Here is a 19,670-nt window from a genome sequence, read left to right on the forward strand (position 1 = left end):
GATGACTAAGAATAGATCACTCTTTTCACAAACAACCGTACCTTCAATATCTTGGATTACTCCTCTTCGTGCATTTTCTTAGAAGGAGACATTAGATATCCAGTACAATTGGTAACCATATCCGTACACTAATGTAAGAAACTACATTGAAAGTTGTTTCGTTTGCTTATGTAATAAAGCGTTGTAGCCTCACACGTACTTGTTCCCCAGGCCTCGACGACACTAAGACTTTAAAAATTTTTCACCTATTTCAATTACCATCTACACCTTATTACTATCCTTATTATATCAACAACAGTAATAATGTCTGCTCAACAAATTCCTCAGGACGCTCAAGTCAACATCATCTCCAAGAACGAGAAGAAGGCCAGAGAGTTGATCAAGAAGTTCAACTTGAAGGCTGTTCCAGGTATTTCCAGAGTTACTTTCAAGCAAAGAGGTAACTTGATTTACGCTATTGACCAACCTGACGTCTACAGATCTGCTGCTGGTACTTACATTGTATTTGGTGAAGCCAAGGTTGATGACATGAACCAAAGAATTGCTGAAGCACAAAAGGCTGCTGAAGCTGAATCTGCTATGACTGCTGCTGCTGATGACAAGTCTCCTGCTGCAATCACTGCTGACATGGAAAAGGTTGCTTTGGACGCTGCAACTGCTTCTAACGAAGAAGAAGAAGAAGAAGAAGGTGAAGTTGATGACTCTGGTTTGGACCAAAAGGACATTGAAATCATTGTTGAGCAAACTGGTGTCTCCAGAGCTAAGGCTGTTAAGGCTTTGAGAAGCCACGATGGTGATATGGTAAATGCTATCATGGAGTTGAGCTCCTAAGTTAACTACTAGAGAAGTATAGCTTTATGAGATCTTGTATTATATATATATATACATATATGATATTCACTATTTAGCAACTATTGATCTGACGCAAATATTTGCGTCTTCTAAATCATTTCGATGTAGTATCATCCTGATTTGGGCTTAAAGACCTCGAATGTTCTACTAACATAGGCTCCTTTTCAATTTTTGTATTAGGCTCTTTGGCTAATACAGGGCTCGGAACTGAAACATTTTCAAGGTCTTCCTTTGGCACACTTTCGATACCCTCTGATGGAACAGGACTTTGTGAGAGCTCAGGTCCTATATAATTTGGATATAATCCATTAGGTGGCTCTTGCATTTCACCATTGAATAAACCACATTGTGGGCATATATAAGGAACTTTGTGTGGTTCAGTGCATCCTGGAGGGGCTAACCCGTTATGCTTGAAGCAACCAGCACAAATCAAGGCATAGCGGGATTCAATTGTTTCCGAATAATCTGAGCCAACTAAGATATCAAGCAATCTGTCTTGGAAACTTCGTTGAGATTGCACTTCTTGATGTGAAGAGGAAGGGGATCTCTTATTATTTATATCAGATGGTTTTGAAGATGATGGCTGCTGCTTTTGTTGTAATCCCTCTAGTGGTTGTTGTTGTTGCTGTTGTTGTTGTTGCTCTTGCTTCTGCAAACCTGGTTTCATTTCGCTAATGGGTTTTGAAACATTTATTGTTCCTGGATTTACATTCAATCGCTGCTTAAGATTACCGTTGCCTGGTATACCTTGAGCTCCGGAGGATGTTCCTTTGTCTATCACGTTGGCTGTTTTCCTTTTCCGTTCATTGGGGTCTCCATACTTTTCTAACAACTCTGAAGTAGTATTAAAATTGGTGATCTTCTTCAATTCCTCAATTTTTAGCTTATGTCTTTCCTGGAGGCTACTTAGTTTGGTCTGTCTTGATTTGAGTAACCAATCGTAAAGACCACCGAGTAGCCTAACAAGAAAATACAAAATAATAGGATATACAATAACGAAAATCCACTGGTTTCGTGAAAGCCCTTTGATTATAGCTTGGAACCTTGTAGTGTTTGGGATTTGGGGGATTTGAGTATAATTGTAAAGATTACCCACAATATAAATAACAAGTAGATAATGGATTGTTGTTTTGCGAGTCGATCGTTTTCTTCTACTTAACTTGTAGATCTGCTCCTGAGTTGAAGTTATTGATGCTGTGATTTGAGTCAACTCCTTCTCGAATGCCAGTGGATCATACCCTTTTTTAAATAACAGAAACATTAAATATCTAACAGGTCTGTTTATACAATCAATCTGAGTGATTATATTAATCGTTGGGTGTAAATATAATTAGGATAATTAGGATATTATGTGTAATCAAACGTACCATCAAAGTGCGTTGTTGTTCGATTGTTCGTGGGTGTGGCAAGTTGTATGACGAAGTAGTTCACTTAAAAGAGTTGGTCGGAAGGAATTCCTCGAACGACCCTCGAATTACCCTCGAGTCACAAAAAAAGCAAATGCCAATTCGAAGTGGATTACCTTTCCCATCAAAAATTTCCTATTTGGGTACAACGGTTTTCCCATTACAGGGCATCGACGTGAACAATTGTAATTCACTACCACCAAGTATTGCTTTACATATTACGTATGGGTTGATATGAGATACATATGTAGATTTGTAATCACTGCTATTTCAACCCACTCACATCTTAGTAGTCCCACTGTAGTACACTATCAAACTCAATTACGTTGAAATTACTAATTGACAGAGTGGTGTATTATCACATACAATCTCGTTCAAATTACACAAGTCAATATCACATATACTTATAGCTCATCGCAATTTTCCCCTACAATAATTTCTCGGTTGGTGCACTACTAACGTCTTCGATGGCCTATGATCAAAATCAAGCGATGCGCTTGCTTGAACACCGGCAATGGAGAAGAGATAACTAAGTTGTTAAAAATAGTTAAAAAGAGCTACAAGTGACATATCCCGATACGATTCCATAGGATATCACTTAACAAAATATACGAAATACTGAGCTCATTAGTACCATAAGGCTTGTGAGATAGAGCATACCACAAAACTTTAACTAGACTGGGTGTGACTTAGACTAAACTCATCGCAAGAAGTTAGAGGGGGGCATACACTTATAAATCAACTTCATTATCAGCCTTCTTACGGCCATAGTTGAACCCCTATCCCGTTATTATTTAGAGCAATTGTGTCGAGCCCGATTGTATAAATCATCATTTCCTAGAGAGGCTCTTTTACCGCAGAACTAGCATACAACTTCCATCTATAATAATGGTTTATAGAATAGGTGACCGAATACTAGACTTAAATCCTACAAAAGGGTCAATTACTGTTGAAGATGCTCAACTTATAGTGGCACATCGTGTGATATTTAGACTTTGTCTTAATAATGCCACATATATGTATCTAACAAGTATAAAGAAAATGCTCCATTTGTATGGGGATATCATGACCATATACTCTACAATCCTCAAAAAAGTTCCCAATTATGACGATGTCACCGAAATGGTGTTAACAACACATAAATTAATTGAGACGGTAGAACAGGATTTCAATGATATTTTCGGTTCATCCGTGGTACCTCCAATAACAAATGACCATTGGGAAACTTGGTCTTACGAATTAAAAGTGAAGCCTTTGGCTCTACTTTGTATAAATTCTGCCATAGAAACTATGGAGAATGCTTCCAAGACGGTAGATTGTGTTGATGTCTTTTTTGAGAGCTTCAATAACTTAAAAAGACTTTTGATTCCAAAACTAGCATTGCAAGCAGCATATGTTCGCAGTTCATTAGATAGAGCCCTCAACATATTACACACTATCACAGAGGTTGATGATTTGGTTGATGAAATGAATGAATTGGGTACATCAGAGTTGGCTCGGATTTCAAAAATTGAAACTCTTACCACTATGCTTGAAAATGAAACAAGCGGTATGAAACTCATGTTTAATTCTGGTGACCGTTCACTTGACATGTACAGTGTCATTATTTTAGGGAAAGGAATCTTGCGACAGGACTTATCAGCTGAAGAATGCCAAATCCTCAGACGTCGGGAGATTTGCTTCCAAGCAGAGAATAGCATTGCTTGTATTCCCCTAACTGATAACCCACCAGAGAACAATAGTTGGCACAATTCAGCATTTGGAGGAGTTGCCGGGGTTGCGGTATTGGTATTTATGGTAGCGTTTGTTGTAGTTTACCGTCTCTATCGGATTTTCTTCTTTTAGGACATGCAGGGCATTGGATCGGATTTTCATACAGTAATCAATAAATATAGTTTCTATGACAAGCACAGTACAGAAATGTTGGAATAATTTTGAAACCCCAACCCCAAATTCAAATTTGGATTTTGTTAGTGAAACTTTTAGGAGTAGTTTTGTGTGGCATAGTCCTAAGGTTTTACCGTAGTTATGGAATGGGGACCTAACAGTACCAGTGTTAACTAACAATAATATCAAGCCCTTAATATGGCCTTTTATTATTCTATATTCTTATTCACACCATCCAGCAGCCGTAAACTGCAGACTGAGCTTGCACAAATTACATGTAAATACTAACAAGACATACTCCAAACAATTCAAGGGAGCATTATACCCGTAGTAACTGGAAATCTATTTGTATAAACAAGTTTATATAAGGCTTTCTTGGTTCTACTGCTATGTCTACTATTTTTGACTTTGAGTTCCAGTAAATGATCGGAGATTCTCATTACTCCTTATTACTATTATTATAACACTTCATTCTCATTCTCATTATATCAACAACAAAAGTAGCGAAAAAGCAAAATCATCAACGAAACAACCTTTATAAACATTCACACACCATCAACACCATAGCAATTATCCCTCCATTGGGAGTACTTCTTGCCATAATATACGGCCCAGAATCACAGTGAGACGTGGGAAACCATTGCTGGTGTGATAAATACATTTACTTTTGTTCTACGGGACTTTGACACTGTCTTCTCTTCTCCCCAGATTTCACATCACATTATCAACATGAGCGACTCTCAAATATACTCAGCCACTTACTCTAGTGTGCCTGTGTTTGAGTTTGTTACAAGTGAGGGTCCTATAATGCGACGTAAACTGGACTCGTGGATTAATGCAACGCATATTTTGAAAATTGCCCGCTTCCCAAAAGCAAAACGTACTAGAATACTAGAGAAAGATGTACAAACAGGGATACATGAAAAAGTCCAAGGTGGATACGGTAAATATCAAGGAACATATGTACCCTTGGATGTTGGTGCTCAAATTGCACGAACGTTCGGCGTTTATGAAGCTTTGCAACCTATATTTGAATTCGTTTACATCGAAGGGAAATCAGAAACCCCTCCACCTGCTCCAAAACATAGTCATGCTTCAGCTTCAAATGTGGCTAACCGAAAATTAGTCTCAAAGGATCATAAAAATAATAAAGTTGATCGTAGGACCAACATCAATGGTAAACGAGAATCGGCAGGTACTGGTTCTACTTCGGGACCCACAACGACAACAACAACAAACGAACATGCCTCTAAACCAAATGGTGGTGATGAGCCACCACGTAAAAGGGGAAGGCCGAGAAAGGATACTTCTAAACAAAGTGATGCTCCCTCATTAGAGAATCCTCCATCTTTGACTCATTCAGATACAATACCGATACAGCAATCTAATAACAAGCTTCCGAGTATTTCCCAATACGTTACCCAAACTCCTACTCAACAGCTGTTTTCAGGACAACAGTTTTATCCCCCTAGAATTCCTAATGGGGCTTTTCTGATACCCTCATACACTCAACAATACTATCAAGTTTCTCAACCCTTAGGACAACGACAGTCGTCTATCACCAACACAGCAGTTCCCTTAACTCGACAAAACACTGTTGAAGATGCTCCATTAGTACTACAGAATAACAGCATGACGCTAAAGCATGAAGATTTGGAATCCGTAGAAAGTGAGGACGACCAATTGGGAGAGGAAGATGAAAACGGAGCTATAACATTTATGAATAGTAAGGAGTTGTTTGGAACACCACGTAACTCATTTGAACGTTCTATCAGATTTTATAATAACCCATCGGACTTTTCTCAAAATCATAGTGCTCTTCAACAATTCCAACAAGCAGCTTCTCATCAAAATTCAATGCTGCTTCCTCAAGCTTCACTGCAAATGCTAGGAAGTACCAAGCCTGTGGCTTCAGATGAGTATACGGAGTATTACACATTCCTTCTTAACTATTTCTTGGATGATAGCAAATCCCGAACTAATGATATTCCACAAAGGATTTTAGATCCTCCCTTACCACTTTCCAAAATCAATATACTTCAGACAATGGACAATGATGGCAATACTATATTTCATTGGGCGTGTTCTATGGCAATTCCGCAGGTGATATCATTTTTGATGGATAAGTTTTCAATTGGAAGTGATATTAAGAATGGATATGGCGAAACTCCATTGATGTTTGTTGTCAAATTTAATAATTCATTTCGTGTGAAGAATTTTCCTGCCATCTTGGATTATTTATTTGACTCTGTATTTTTAATGGATGATAGTGGGAAAACGGTATTGCATCATATTGCTCAAATAGAGTCAAAGAATAAGGAAAATTTCTCGAAATATTATATGGAATGTCTTTTGGATAGGCTATTCGATGTTATGGATGATGACAATGTCATGGAACGTACACAACTAATCAGCAAATTCCTTAATCACCAAGACGCTAACGGAAATACAGCGTTCCATATTGTTGCCTTTCATATGAACAAAAAGTGCATTACGATTTTAATCAAATACCATAAGTATATTGATTTCTCCCTAAAGAATTTGTTGAATTGTACAGTAGAGGATTATTTATTAAGTCACAACTATGTTTTGCAACTTGGTAAAGATAATGATGACGATGAACAAATAGATGAAGGAGTTGAAAATCCTCTGCCATCAAAATCTGAAGAGAGGTATGAAACTACTATAGAAACAGAAAGTGCTGGATCTGCAAATATTCGAAAAACTGTGGATTCAACTAATACTATTACTAGCTCAGGTGAGAATAATGGGTTACATTCAAGTACAGAGGAGTTTCCACTGGATAGTACCAAAAGCTTTGAAAATCAATTACACTTTTCAAAGATTGCTATGAATTTGCAAAACTCAACGGCTAACATCATAACGGAAAAGCTAACAGAGTTGGCATATGCTGTGGATAAGGAGTTGGCAGAGAAAGATGAGAAGCTTTCAAACCTTTTCAAGATACACAAGATATTCAATCATGAGAAATTGATTTCACAACGTGAGGTGCTTAAGATATTCAAATTGGACCATTTAGTGAATGAATTGGAACAGGAGTATGCAACTGCAAACCCACATGACGTTGTAGTTGATGAACATAGCGATAGGCTAATTCAAGAAGAGGTTTATCGCTTATACAATGATTTGTGCTTCCGGTTTTTACAAGTTCTGAATGATTTAGAGAAGAAGCAAAATCGATTGTGCACCATCAATGAGAAAGCTCAACAAAAGAAGATTCAAAATGCGGCTGAGATAAGAGGTCAAGTATTGCCCATCGAAGTTCCTCAATCAACACTGAATGAAGATAGAATTCTGGCTGCTGTAAAGTTAACGGAGGCAATAATTAAAAGACGGGGATTAGTGAAGCAATTGTATGATAAGCTGTTACGGGCACCAGTACCACAGAGTGGAAGTGAAACCATTGATTCTACAGATTGCGGCGAAAACAAGGAAAATTCGGCACCTCCCACCTCTACCACCGGGGTCAATTCTGGCAGCTCGATTGTGGATCGATTTTCTCCTAAAGACAAATTGTTCAAATATTGCAAGCTTATATCCCTTTGTTGTGGCATGTCGGTAGAAGAGGTTGAAGGTTCCATTGATCAGATTGAACAGTCTTTACTAAAATCTCGATAAATGTGGAGAGACAACTTGATTGTAAATTATGTAAAATAAATGTAAGGTGACTAATTAACTGTAATAATATGATACAACCACTGTAGTAGTATTAGAGCCCTGCTCGGGCACACTTCAGGTGTATTTTGCAAAGTGCTCTGATTGGGTACTTGAGAAGCAAGAGACTATATCAGTATCAATTTTCTCAAGATCTCCATGGATAACCGTTAATAGCCGAAACCTTCCTGCTCAGTGTATATCAGGGAGTGGTAACAGGCGTTGACACCGCATAGATGGTAATCGAAGCAAATGGTTATAGATGTTATTGGGGCCGCTCCCGCGAATTGCCGAAATTTTACTTTCGCTGTCAATTTACGGCAGTTGCAAAATTGAGCTCGGTAAATGGGCCACAAATTTTTCATACATTAATCTACCAGAACAATACATTACTTATCATATTTGGCACGAAAGAATACATATGTCCTTCTCGATATATATATATATATATGTGGGTGTATGTCACCATATAAAAGTATCTTTATAGATTAAATTATAAGAGTGTATTCAGTTAGACCATAATAAATTATTGCACTGTTTTTTTGCAGCACATAAATTGTTTGGGAAATTTCTAAAAGGGTTAGTATGGGTGATGCAAATCTTACTTCTAAAGAAACAACGATTTCACACACAGTCACCATGAGTAACTCTACTACGGATGGTTATCAAGATTCCCCTTACGAATTTAGAGGTTACGAAGATAGTGATTCAGACTCAAGCTCGATAGAATCAGGGTTCGAAAAGCCGAGAAAAGGCTCTATTTCTTCAGTTGCCTCATTTGGTGCATCTAGTGCACCTTATAGTGTTAGAGACATATATGGGGATTTGAATAGCAATGAAATAGCTCTCCAAAGAGAGTACACTAGGAGAACAATTGTTGAGGAGTTGATTGATCGTTCCAAGGAAGCAGAAGCAGAATTGGATTTCAAAACTCCCGAATTTGATTGTGGCACCCACGATTTGGAAAAGGGTTTAGAAATAGATTTAGATGCACCAGAAACCTCGATCCCTGTTCCTAATAATGGTGAAGAATTCAAATGCATAGATCCAGAATTGATCAATTGGAACGAAACTGACGATCCACAAAACCCTAGAAATTGGTCTTCTAACTCAAAGGCATTCATGCTAGCCCTTGTCTCACTTTATGCTCTTGTAGCACCCATGTCATCTTCAATATTATCCCCTGCAATGAGTAACATCAACCAAGAATTTGGAATCGATTCTCAAGTACTCTCTTCCATGGTTGTTTCCATTCAGATTCTAGCATGGGCACTCGGACCCTTACTCATTGCTCCACTTAGTGAACACGATATTTTTGGAAGGAAATTGGTCCTAGACGTATGTTGCTGGATGTCATTGGTATTCAATATTGGATGTGGATTCTCTCAAACAACAGTCCAAATGATGGTCTGTCGTTTTATAGGTGGTTTGTTTGGTTGCGTTCCTTTGAATGTTTGTGCTGGAGTTATCTCTGATTTGTACAATGCTAAGCAACGTAATATCGCGTTGGCTGGTTACTCCTTTGTTCCCTTGTTGGGTCCTGACATCGCCCCTTTGATTGCTGGGTTTGTTGTTGATAATACAAGTACATGGAGATGGGTTTTCTACGTATTGTGCATATTCAATGCAACAGTGGCGATCGTTACCACTTTGTTCTTCAAAGAAACTTATGCACCTACACTTCTTAGACGCAAGTGTTTGAAGCTTCAAAAGGAAACCGGAAACACCTGTTTGCACACAATATACGATATTACTGATAATGAGCCTTTCTGGACGAAAATGTGGATTACGTTGACTCGTCCACTTATTCTTTTGTTTACTCATCCTATGATTGTTGGACTTGGGTCCTTTATGGCTTTCACTTACGGGTTTATGTATTTGATGATTGTTACGTTTCCCCGTATATTCACTATTCAATATGGCTACTCTAAATCAGTCACAGGTTTAATGTATATTCCAATGGGCGTTGGATTTGCATTGGGAGTCATAGTTTGGACGATTCTATTAGGAAAAGTTTATGATAAATTAACAGAAAGTAATGGTGGAGTAGCTAAACCTGAATTCCGTCTTCCTTGTCTTTTCGTCAGTTCAGTATGTATTCCTATTGGTCTTATTTGGTTTGGTTGGTCTGCTCAATATAAATTACACTGGATAATGCCAGGAATCGGACTGGCAATTTTTGCTTTTGGATTGGTTTGCGTTTTCCAACTGTTACAGAGTTACTTGATCGATATGAATGTTAGATACGCAGCCAGTTCTGTTGCAGCTGCAGCTTTGTTCCGTCTGTTGTTCGGATTTCTGTTCCCACTATTCGCAGGTAAAATGTATGCATCTATGGGATATGGCTGGGGTAATACTATGAGCGCCATAATTGGCTTGTTTTTAGGTGTTCCCTTTCCTATCTTTGCCTACAAGTACGGTGAACGCATTAGACATTGGGCTAACAAGCGTATAGAGGCAAAGCAATTACAGAGGGATCAACGGATGTTGCGCAGGCAAATGGAGAATAAGAATAAGGCGGAAAACTGAGTGTGTTTTTTTTGTTTATTTATCGGGTCTCCTGATTGATGTCTTCTACATTAATATCGGGAATTGTTCTAAGGTTAATATTATTTATTTTGGGTATCATATAGGAAAACTAAGTAATAGTGTTTGTAAATCGCAACCAAATAATATTTGTGTAGACACTTTACTGATTCGGAAGGAATCGGCGCTACCTGTTCGTTTTGAATTGACCGGTGCGCTAATGGTTTCACTTGAACGCACGGTTTGAGTATCATACTCAAATCAAACTCTAACGGGCATTATTTAGATCCCATGATAATGAGTAAGCCGGACTTTGATATTATAGCTTTGAAGCCATTCCCACTTCCAAAGTACATTGATTTATTGCCTGTTGGAGTTATTCAGGAGTTCAGTCTACTGTATGAACTAGTTAAGGGATATATAGAGCTGTTACTGACCTTCACAGTGTATAAACAGGAATTGGCTGAACGACTACAAGAACAGACAGAACGCATTAATAAGATAATTGATTTAGTTGGTCGATATGATGACTTGTCAAATCACATTGAAGAGCAACTAAGAGAGGTACGACGTTTATTTGATGAATTCAATAGTCTCGAAGTGGTACAATACCAATTATTACTGGCCAACTTCAATTTGAACTTTATCAAACGCAAATACGAACAAATGGTTGAAGAAAGTGATACCCAATCTCGCGAGTGTATTCTGAAGTACCGGGATCATACAATAGGAGAAGAACAATTAGGATATTTTGTTAAGGAGTTTCGGGCGAAACGGCTAGAGTATCATTCCCGAAAGCTGAAGCTTGAACGGTGGAATGAAGATAGAATCAGCGGACTTTACTAACATATGCTCTTAAGGTTCAAAACTGACATCATTCAATCATTCAACCAAAATTACACCCACCAATCTATTTTGCTTCATGACTCCGGTTTACGTTGTTTGTTTGACACCCTTAATTCCGAGAAGCCGGTCTGCTATTTTCAGACTTTACATACACTATTAATTCTGCAACTAACAACAGGAAGTGCCCTCCCCAAAAAAAAAAATCTCTGCATAATGCCGAAGCGGGGAGGCTAAAAGAGACCGTTTCCAGCACATTTCGATGCTCTTTACAGATATTAGTTATCGGACCAATCAGTTGGATGAGAATTAGACACCCATTCCTCTGATGATCTAGCCATAAGATAGAATCCCAAAATCTGGGAATTAATCTCAGACATATTCTTAATGGACTTAAGACGTCTAAAGCTTATATGTATTGACTTAGTTCCCCCTCTACTCATCGCTCGCTGCACTTTACTGATTTAACTCTGGACGGAAGGAAGTCTCGGACTTTACACCACCGATCAATATCAAAAAGAAATTTCGAGTCACGTGATTATTGTTCTTTTCAGTCTGCTCCATTTTTATCCGCTGAGGGTGACCAGCGCCCGAAAGCTTTCCCCGACATGTGCCAAACAATCAGACTTGAGAGTCCGCTAGCTGATGGTAGCGCTTATCGCAGTGGGATTTTTCATATGACTAAAACAATGTGAGTCTTAGGTATCCTTTATAGGAACTTAAAATTCTTGTACTTTACTGTATTTTTTTCCTTCTTCTTTTGCTTTTGTCGTAATTGCTTTAACTCGTTGCAGTATTGGTAGTTGATTCCGTCTCAGTGACATTGACCATCTACAACTAGAAGCATGTTTGCCCAAAGGGTTTCTGCTGCCAGATGGGCTTCTTCAATGGGTCGCTCCTTCGCCCAAAGGAAATCAGCTATTAGAGCTAACAGTACCTCAACCATTAAGCCAAAGCCAAAGAAGTCTTTCTTAGGTAAAGTTTGGAGAACAACTAAGTGGGGTTCTTTATTTGCTGTTGTTGGTTCTGCTTCTTATCTTTCCTACAAGGTGTACAAAGAATCTCATCCTCCAGCTCAATTACCTCAATTGCCTACTTTTGAAAATGGTCAAGAAAGAAAGACCATTGTCCTTTTGGGTTCTGGTTGGGGCTGTATGTCTCTTTTGAAGAATTTAGATACTACTTTGTACAATGTTGTTGTGGTTTCACCCAGAAACTACTTTTTGTTTACTCCTTTGTTACCTTCAGTTCCAACTGGTACTGTTGAATTGAGATCAATTATTGAACCTGTTAGATCCATTACAAGAAGATGTCCAGGTGAAGTTATTTATTTGGAAGCTGAAGCCACTGATATCGACCCTTCTAAGAACGTCCTCACTATTAAACAATCTACTACTGTCCACTCAGGTCACTCTGGTAAGGATACATCATCTTCCAAGTCTACTGTTTCTGAATACACTGGTGTTGAGGAGATCATAACCACTTTACATTACGATTACTTAGTTGTTGGTGTTGGTGCGCAACCTTCAACTTTTAACATTCCTGGTGTCGCTGAACACTCCACCTTTTTGAAGGAAGTTTCCGATTCTATCACTATTAGAAAGAGATTGATGGATGTTATTGAAGCTGCCAACATTTTACCAAAGGATGACCCTGAAAGAAAGAGATTGTTATCTGTCGTTGTTTGTGGTGGTGGTCCAACTGGTGTCGAAGTTGCTGGTGAAATTCAAGATTACATTGATCAAGATTTAAGAAAATGGATTCCTGAAGTTGCTGAAGAATTGGATGTTACTTTGATTGAAGCCTTGCCAAATGTGTTGAACATGTTCAACAAGAAATTGATTGACTATACCAAGGAAGTTTTTGAACAAACTAACATTCACTTGAGAGCCAACACTATGGTTAAGAAAGTTGATGACAAGGTTGTTATTTGTCAAGTTAAGGATGCTAAAGACGGTTCTACTAAGACCATTGAAGTTCCTTACGGTGTATTAATTTGGGCCACAGGTAATGCTCCTAGAGATATTGTTCGTAACTTGACTACCAAGATCAACGAGCAAAAGAATGCTAGAAGAGGTTTGTTAATTGACGATAAGTTGTTGGTTGATGGTACTAGCAACATTCACGCTTTGGGTGATTGTACTTTCTCCAAGTTTGCCCCAACTGCTCAAGTTGCTTTCCAAGAAGGTATCTTCTTGGCAGGTCACTTTGAACGTTTGCACGAGATTGACAGTATCAATTACACTTTACAACACCCAACTGCCAATGATAATGTCGACCGTTTATCCAAGAAGTTGGCGAAGTTGGAATCTAAGTTGCCTCCATTTGTTTACAATCATCAAGGTTCTCTTGCCTACATTGGTTCCGAAAGAGCTGTTGCTGATTTGGTTATGGGTGATTGGTCTAACATCTCTGCTGGTGGTTCATTAACCTTCTTGTTCTGGAGATCTGCCTACATTTACATGTGTCTTTCTGTTAAGAACCAAATCTTGGTTTGTTTGGATTGGGCCAAGGTTGCCATGTTTGGTAGAGACTGTTCTAAGGAGTAAACAGATATTCTCCGCATAGCGAAAGCTAATTGGTATATAAATATGTATTCATATGGTTTAAACCTAAGTATTCACATAGGCATGCATCTACTGAAATTTCTCTTCCAATGTAAGACTTAACCCTAATAGACTGTACAGGTTATGTGGAGGTGCAGGCAGGGCACGTTGAGCTTGATGTGATCTGATGGAGAGCGTCGTGTCTGGAGATGTCACCAAAAGGCTTATTTAAACGCATACATGTCTGCCTGCCTATACACTCGGGTTTCTTGTATGTCCGAAACACTAAATTCGCACTATAATAATGGTAGATATGGATTTTCTGAGCCGTAATATTCCGATACATGCCAGACAAAAAGTGTTTGTTTCGGAAATACTAATAAGCTAATACAGTTGTGTCCGGAGTGTCTGATATGACCTTTATCTTTTAAAACTTGTCTGCAAATAAAAAAGAGAAATGTGAAATGTAATATTTCCTTGTTTTTGTTGAAGATGGCTGCGAAAAGTTAAGTGCTACTTAAACATGACAAGAATGATTGTAGATGGTATTAAGTATGACACCTAAAAATTGCATTGAAGTAGATACTTTAGGTATGGCAACTATATACTAAGCGATACCAACGAAGAGTTATATTGCCGAGTTTGGTAGATTAACGATGTAACTCCTATCCTAGCGCTTTACAAGAATTTGTTTTGGGCGATAAAGGCTCTTTATTTTGTGAATGGAATAGGGTGCGCAACAACTACAACAATAACAATGATAAGAACAAACATGACCTTATAATATTACATTAAATTAAAATAAATACTCTTCAGTCGGATAGGGTGTCTCTGTACTGGTATGTTGTGAATATGAGGATACTCCACTCAATGGAGTGCTAAATGTTCCTCCAGTTGGAGGTGAACTCATGTTCCAACCTCGATGTACTTTGGGGTTAATGCGATGCATATTCCTTCGAAAAGAGTCTTCATTGATTTTAAATTTACCAGAAAGACACGGAGACAGCGCCAGCGCTTCAGTGTTTAACCGATATGGTGGAGGGTAAGGAGACCTCGATGTTGTAGCATGTGCCAAAGGTTGTTTCAGAACACACCCTGCAAAGCCTGAATCCAGATGAGGACTTGTAGGTAGCGATTGATAATTACGCTCAAACGAAGTCAGATGCAAACTTAAGTTCCTTCTTTGTCGTTTAAACTTTGAACTAATTCTTTCTTTAAAAGCGTCAGCTGAATTTACGTATTTGAGTTCATTTGAATTGTTCCTAGATTGCCTTCTAGGTTTCAATTTGAGAACCAGTCGTAATGGTGTTTTCAGTCGGACGTCTTGTTCGCTATAAACGTCTGAATCAAATACGAAGTCAGAGCTTGATGGTAGCTCTCTTTCATATGGTATAGCATCTTCATTAATGATATCAGATCTGCTGGATTTAGTCTGTGAAGGGATCTGATCGTCTGGACGTGGACCGTTCAAAAGGTTGTTGATGGTAATATCCGTCAATTCCTTTACCTTTTCATTGGTTTCGCTTGATACCACATCTGCTCTTAGGTTTTCAATTAACCCATCCCGTGTAGACAGGTCTGACAGTAGTGAATCAACATTTGGGAAGTCTAGAAATCTTATGTCTCGTGGAGAAATTCCACTATCTGGATTTTGTGACGAGGTTTTGGGTAAATTGTTAGTATTTAGTTTTAACTTTGGAGTATTTCTACTCTTTTTCGTGGCTTCAAATGCAGTAGAAGGTGGACTTGAAGCCGTTGTTGGCTGGCCAAAATGGAATCTGTCATCAGTGTCATCGACATAGCAAAGATTACTAGCTATATATTCTAATCTTGTGATTTCATTTGGTGCCTTGTATACAAATTTCTTCAATCTATTTGGTACTGATTTGCGATGTCCTTGATTGAAAATTATGATCCAAAAATCCAAGATAAGAATAAAAAAGGGGTTGTAGTATGAAATTGTTGAAGATAAAATAGGATTGATGAATGTAGCATCAAAATCATGAAAATTGGCTTTTCGCAGTTGAAATTTCTGTTGCAAGTATTTGCTCATGTACCCTCGATCAATTAAAACACAGCCTCTACAGTATAATAACCACACATTGAAAATAGTCAATAGGGGGTTGAACACAAGAATATATCGAATCTGTAAATCCAACCCACTTAGCCTTGCTAGCCTCTCTATTTGGGAAACTAGTCCATACCAGATCCAGTAATGAACTATGAATCGTAATCCAGATAACAGTTTACCCGTAAACTCTGGAGGTGATGACTCATTGTGATCATCTTCCACATTCTCTATATTATTATTCGTATTTGTAAAGTTTGCTAGTATCAGACATGAAAGTAAAACAGGGAATAGGAAACATACAACGAACTTGACACTTGATACACCAAGATCTACAGCATTTATAATCTGATTCATGTTGACATCGGAAGTTGTGTGGAAAAAAAGTAGAATCTGCTGTTTTTATGATCGAGTGGATATGACCTTGGTATTTGTAATGTAGTACACTAGTATGTTGTGGAGCAAAATACGAACCAACAATGCTGAAAGAATGTTTGACAAAAGTATGCAACCAAAAGTAGGCAATGCAGAGATATATAACTATTTAAGTTGGTAAAACCATCGGATCGTACATGAAACGACTCGGGGATCTACAATGACATCCGTATGTGTTTAATACTCCAAAGAACATTCTTATGATCTAAATGTGTGTCTCTTAAAAGAACAATACACTTAATTAATAAAATACTTTGGACCAACCAGCCCCCTACAGTATATAGGCATAGAACGGGTACATTTTGATGTGGAATGTACCATTTTAGTTTTTGTGGTGCTCTAGGTCTTTAGGGTATACTTACCCTTTTCTATTCCACGGCTCATTTCAGTTGATCTAGACCAACTTCTATGAAATTGATTCTAAATATCAGGACTAATTATGGAAACTTATTTCTTTAATTAAAACTATATCTTGTTTTGGTTTAATTGAGGAGAAATTGAAGTCGACCTAGGTGTTTGCCAAAAATGGCTGGCTCTCAGGTCTCTGAACTCGGTACACAGGCTTGCTTTTGAGCAACACTTTTACTATGAAAAAGAAAGTTCAACGTATTGTAGATCGGTAATGCTTGTTTCAACATTTATGTATACTTGTGAGCTTCAATAAAATTTCAAAGAGTCAATAACTTACGCATAACGCTTATGAAGCTGCTATTCCGTAGATCTATACATTCACTATGAAACATACCACATAGCTTGTTATTCAACGAATTTTCTTTTTTTGAAATTAAGAAGTACTAGCAGCGAATTACACTACATAGCATTTTTTAAGCAAAAGCAAGCCTGCGTAGCGTAATGGTTAACGCGTTTGACTTCTAATCAAAAGATTGCGGGTTCGACTCCCGCCGTGGGTTTATTTTTTTCCCTCCTCGATGGAGGTTATCTAAAATACACTAGTAAAAAAAATTGGTTACAAGCTTCGAAGCCCTTTTTCGTATTCCTCTCTCTTTTATTCAATATCAGCTCCTTTATCGATGTGACTAATGAATAGAGGTGGTGAAGAATCGGGGACAGCTGAATTCGTCTTACACACGTGGAGATGAATTTGGCATTAATTTTGAATATATTCGTTTCGGTTGCAAAAAAATATAGCCCTAATACTCACGTGATAAAATAAAGTAATTAATGACAAAAGAAGGAATTTTCTAGAACACAAGATGCCTGCGTAGCGTAATGGTTAACGCGTTTGACTTCTAATCAAAAGATTGCGGGTTCGACTCCCGCCGTGGGTTTTCTTTTTAATTCGGTCAATCCTAAATTAATTATTGTTCGTCTGTTTAGACTACGTCATAACAGCCAAGGTCATATTTAACAGATTATTATTTCATGGTAATATAAAATATTAAAATACACTAGAAGTGAAACTCTGAATCCCTTTCGTCATTGAAATCTTTTGATGGGAAATTAAAATGAGCGTGTTTCTTTTCTGCCTTTTCATCTTCAAATGAGAACCTCGGAGGACTGACTATACTTTCAAACCCATCATACGATTCAGAATATTGATACTCCTTCGTGTGACGAGGCACATAGTCTTCATTATCTGAAGGATAATAACTCTGTTCGGCAGTAATGATAGATCTAACCTTTTGAGGTAGTATATCAGGTCTATAGAACCGCAAATCGACTCTACCTACCAAATATAATATATGGATAATTATGTCAAAAATACCCCATGAAATATACATAAATGTTTTGTTTGCAGCAGGTGATGCGTGGATATTTGCCTGAGGGTGAAATACCACAACAGTTCTACCGATAGCAGGAATGAGGATAAGTAAAGTAGTGATAGTAATCAAGACAATAGACGTATTGTGCTTCAAACTACCTCTTTGATTTGTCAACCCCTCGACAGTATTATAATTATGATGAGTTGCGGCAATAACTCTGATAGCATGTCTATGATTATGGTTACGTTTCATGAATGTCTCTTCCGCTTCCTGCGCTGCATTCTTTTTAACGTAGTAAAATGGGGAGAAGCTTTCTATCCACCATGGTTGATAGGTGTATAAGTTCTCATCCTTTCTTGTTGGCTTGAAGAAGAAAGCTAAGGCAATCAAGGAGATAGCTGTTAGTGAGTAGGCGTCGACGATAATTGCTGTTGCCATCACTACTTGATTCCATTGATGGTATGATTTCGTAGAAATCAAATTAATGTATGGAACAAAAGAAGCTAGAACCGTTATTCCCAAGAGTACGGCTACCATAATATAAAGGAAAATCATAAAATTCCAGAAAAGCCATCTGTTACCACCAACTGGATGTCTCCAAGCAAAAATTCTCTGTGCTAGCACTAAATTGGCCGAGACTACAATAACAAATGGTGCGATAATAAAGAACTCTGAAGTTAGACCAACTTGAACTAAGGTCTGATCGCCTCCCCATATTGCTCTCGTTGTAAACCCTATCAATTTCATGAGACTGCAAAATCCAAAGATCAAAGTCAAGTAAAAATAATGACCTCTTGACCAGTTGAACAAAAAAACAAAAAGATGTGCCAAAGCAAGAATGCCAAATATAGCAGCAAGCACAGCGGAGGGCCAAATATCAGACTTCGAGGGGTAACCACCAAATAAATTGATTTGCCGTGCTAAGGAGTATTTAACGACAACTTCAGGAATCTTGTGTCCTTGTAGATTTCTCACAAACTTCACCAATTTTAAAATACCAGTTCCTTCGTCTGGATCGTTATGAAGTACTCCAACCAAGTTATAAAGACCTTTAACGGCTGTGTAGGGCTCATCTTGATAACTTATAAGATTCGGATTCAGCATCTCCTACCACTTCAAATATGTTATTGGGCTTTAAGAATTGATGGAATATCTGTATCAAAAGGAACAATGAATCTAAGTTGGAACAACTGCAAAAGAAAGCGAAGTAAAAGGTAAAACAGGAATCTATGAACCTAATATATTCGCTTTTATTTTCTGCGAGATTGTCATTACCATATAAACTTTGCAATTACCCCCTAATACATCACAGATTATATCTGTTTTGGGAATATTACCCAAAGACTATATATACTCATGTAAACGACATTTCGTCTGTGCCAACTATTAACAATTTAGTTACACAAACATAAGTCTTCCTCACAAAATTTCCTAAATAGGCAATGATGAAAAGGCTCAAGATCTTAAACTATTGCCTTAAAAGGAAACTGCCTAGGTTAGTATCCTACCTGAAGTTGAACAGTAAACTTAACTCTCAAGTGGCCCCAAACTCAATACAAAGTTAAGGGAAGATGAATAATAATTTCTGATCGAGTTTAATACCGATTAGATAGCTGAACTTTGGGCTTGTTATTGGGTTATGCCAAAATTGTTATAACTGAGCTTTAACGTTACTCAAGCACAAACCCGTATCATTTACATTCTGAAC

General features: G+C 37.9%; 9 protein-coding genes and 2 non-coding genes across 11 annotated transcripts; 8 read left to right on the forward strand and 3 right to left on the reverse strand.

The window, feature by feature from the left end:
- Positions 1-303: 303 nt before the first annotated feature.
- On the forward strand, positions 304-831 carry EGD2 (Egd2p; the record flags this gene model as incomplete). The annotated part of the gene is made up of 1 exon (XM_043194518.1): positions 304-831. One exon carries the CDS (start codon positions 304-306, stop codon positions 829-831), a length of 528 nt encoding a protein of 175 aa, XP_043050842.1.
- Positions 832-946: 115 nt separating this feature from the next.
- On the reverse strand, positions 947-2,113 carry KQ657_003822 (uncharacterized protein; the record flags this gene model as incomplete). Its single annotated transcript, XM_043194519.1, has 1 exon — positions 947-2,113. One exon carries the CDS (start codon positions 2,111-2,113, stop codon positions 947-949), a length of 1,167 nt encoding a protein of 388 aa, XP_043050843.1.
- Positions 2,114-3,146: 1,033 nt separating this feature from the next.
- KQ657_003823 (uncharacterized protein) lies at positions 3,147-4,103 on the forward strand (the record flags this gene model as incomplete). Its single annotated transcript, XM_043194520.1, has 1 exon — positions 3,147-4,103. One exon carries the CDS (start codon positions 3,147-3,149, stop codon positions 4,101-4,103), a length of 957 nt encoding a protein of 318 aa, XP_043050844.1.
- Positions 4,104-4,874: 771 nt separating this feature from the next.
- MBP1 (transcription factor) lies at positions 4,875-7,784 on the forward strand (the record flags this gene model as incomplete). The annotated part of the gene is made up of 1 exon (XM_043194521.1): positions 4,875-7,784. The coding sequence occupies one exon, from the start codon at positions 4,875-4,877 to the stop codon at positions 7,782-7,784; it is 2,910 nt and encodes a 969-aa protein (XP_043050845.1).
- Positions 7,785-8,459: 675 nt separating this feature from the next.
- KQ657_003825 (uncharacterized protein) lies at positions 8,460-10,349 on the forward strand (the record flags this gene model as incomplete). The annotated part of the gene is made up of 1 exon (XM_043194522.1): positions 8,460-10,349. One exon carries the CDS (start codon positions 8,460-8,462, stop codon positions 10,347-10,349), a length of 1,890 nt encoding a protein of 629 aa, XP_043050846.1.
- Positions 10,350-10,643: 294 nt separating this feature from the next.
- On the forward strand, positions 10,644-11,192 carry KQ657_003826 (ESCRT-I subunit protein; the record flags this gene model as incomplete). The annotated part of the gene is made up of 1 exon (XM_043194523.1): positions 10,644-11,192. One exon carries the CDS (start codon positions 10,644-10,646, stop codon positions 11,190-11,192), a length of 549 nt encoding a protein of 182 aa, XP_043050847.1.
- An 842-nt stretch (positions 11,193-12,034) lies between these two features.
- NDE1 (NADH-ubiquinone reductase (H(+)-translocating)) lies at positions 12,035-13,738 on the forward strand (the record flags this gene model as incomplete). Its single annotated transcript, XM_043194524.1, has 1 exon — positions 12,035-13,738. The coding sequence occupies one exon, from the start codon at positions 12,035-12,037 to the stop codon at positions 13,736-13,738; it is 1,704 nt and encodes a 567-aa protein (XP_043050848.1).
- Positions 13,739-14,531: 793 nt separating this feature from the next.
- On the reverse strand, positions 14,532-16,622 carry KQ657_003828 (uncharacterized protein; the record flags this gene model as incomplete). Its single annotated transcript, XM_043194525.1, has 3 exons — positions 14,532-15,631; positions 15,986-16,033; positions 16,601-16,622. 3 exons carry the CDS (start codon positions 16,620-16,622, stop codon positions 14,532-14,534), a joined length of 1,170 nt encoding a protein of 389 aa, XP_043050849.1.
- Positions 16,623-17,076: 454 nt separating this feature from the next.
- KQ657_003829 lies at positions 17,077-17,149 on the forward strand. Its single transcript has one exon. It is a non-coding gene; the product is annotated as a tRNA-Arg (tRNA).
- A 305-nt stretch (positions 17,150-17,454) lies between these two features.
- Positions 17,455-17,527, forward strand: KQ657_003830. Its single transcript has one exon. It is a non-coding gene; the product is annotated as a tRNA-Arg (tRNA).
- A 120-nt stretch (positions 17,528-17,647) lies between these two features.
- On the reverse strand, positions 17,648-19,320 carry KQ657_003831 (DUF3112 domain-containing protein; the record flags this gene model as incomplete). The annotated part of the gene is made up of 2 exons (XM_043194526.1): positions 17,648-19,035; positions 19,317-19,320. The coding sequence occupies 2 exons, from the start codon at positions 19,318-19,320 to the stop codon at positions 17,648-17,650; spliced, it is 1,392 nt and encodes a 463-aa protein (XP_043050850.1).
- Positions 19,321-19,670: the final 350 nt, after the last annotated feature.

The sequence above is a fragment of the Scheffersomyces spartinae genome, assembly GCF_019049425.1.
Source record: "Scheffersomyces spartinae strain ARV_011 chromosome Unknown scaffold_4, whole genome shotgun sequence".
Lineage (NCBI taxonomy): Eukaryota > Fungi > Ascomycota > Pichiomycetes > Serinales > Debaryomycetaceae > Lizanozyma > Lizanozyma spartinae.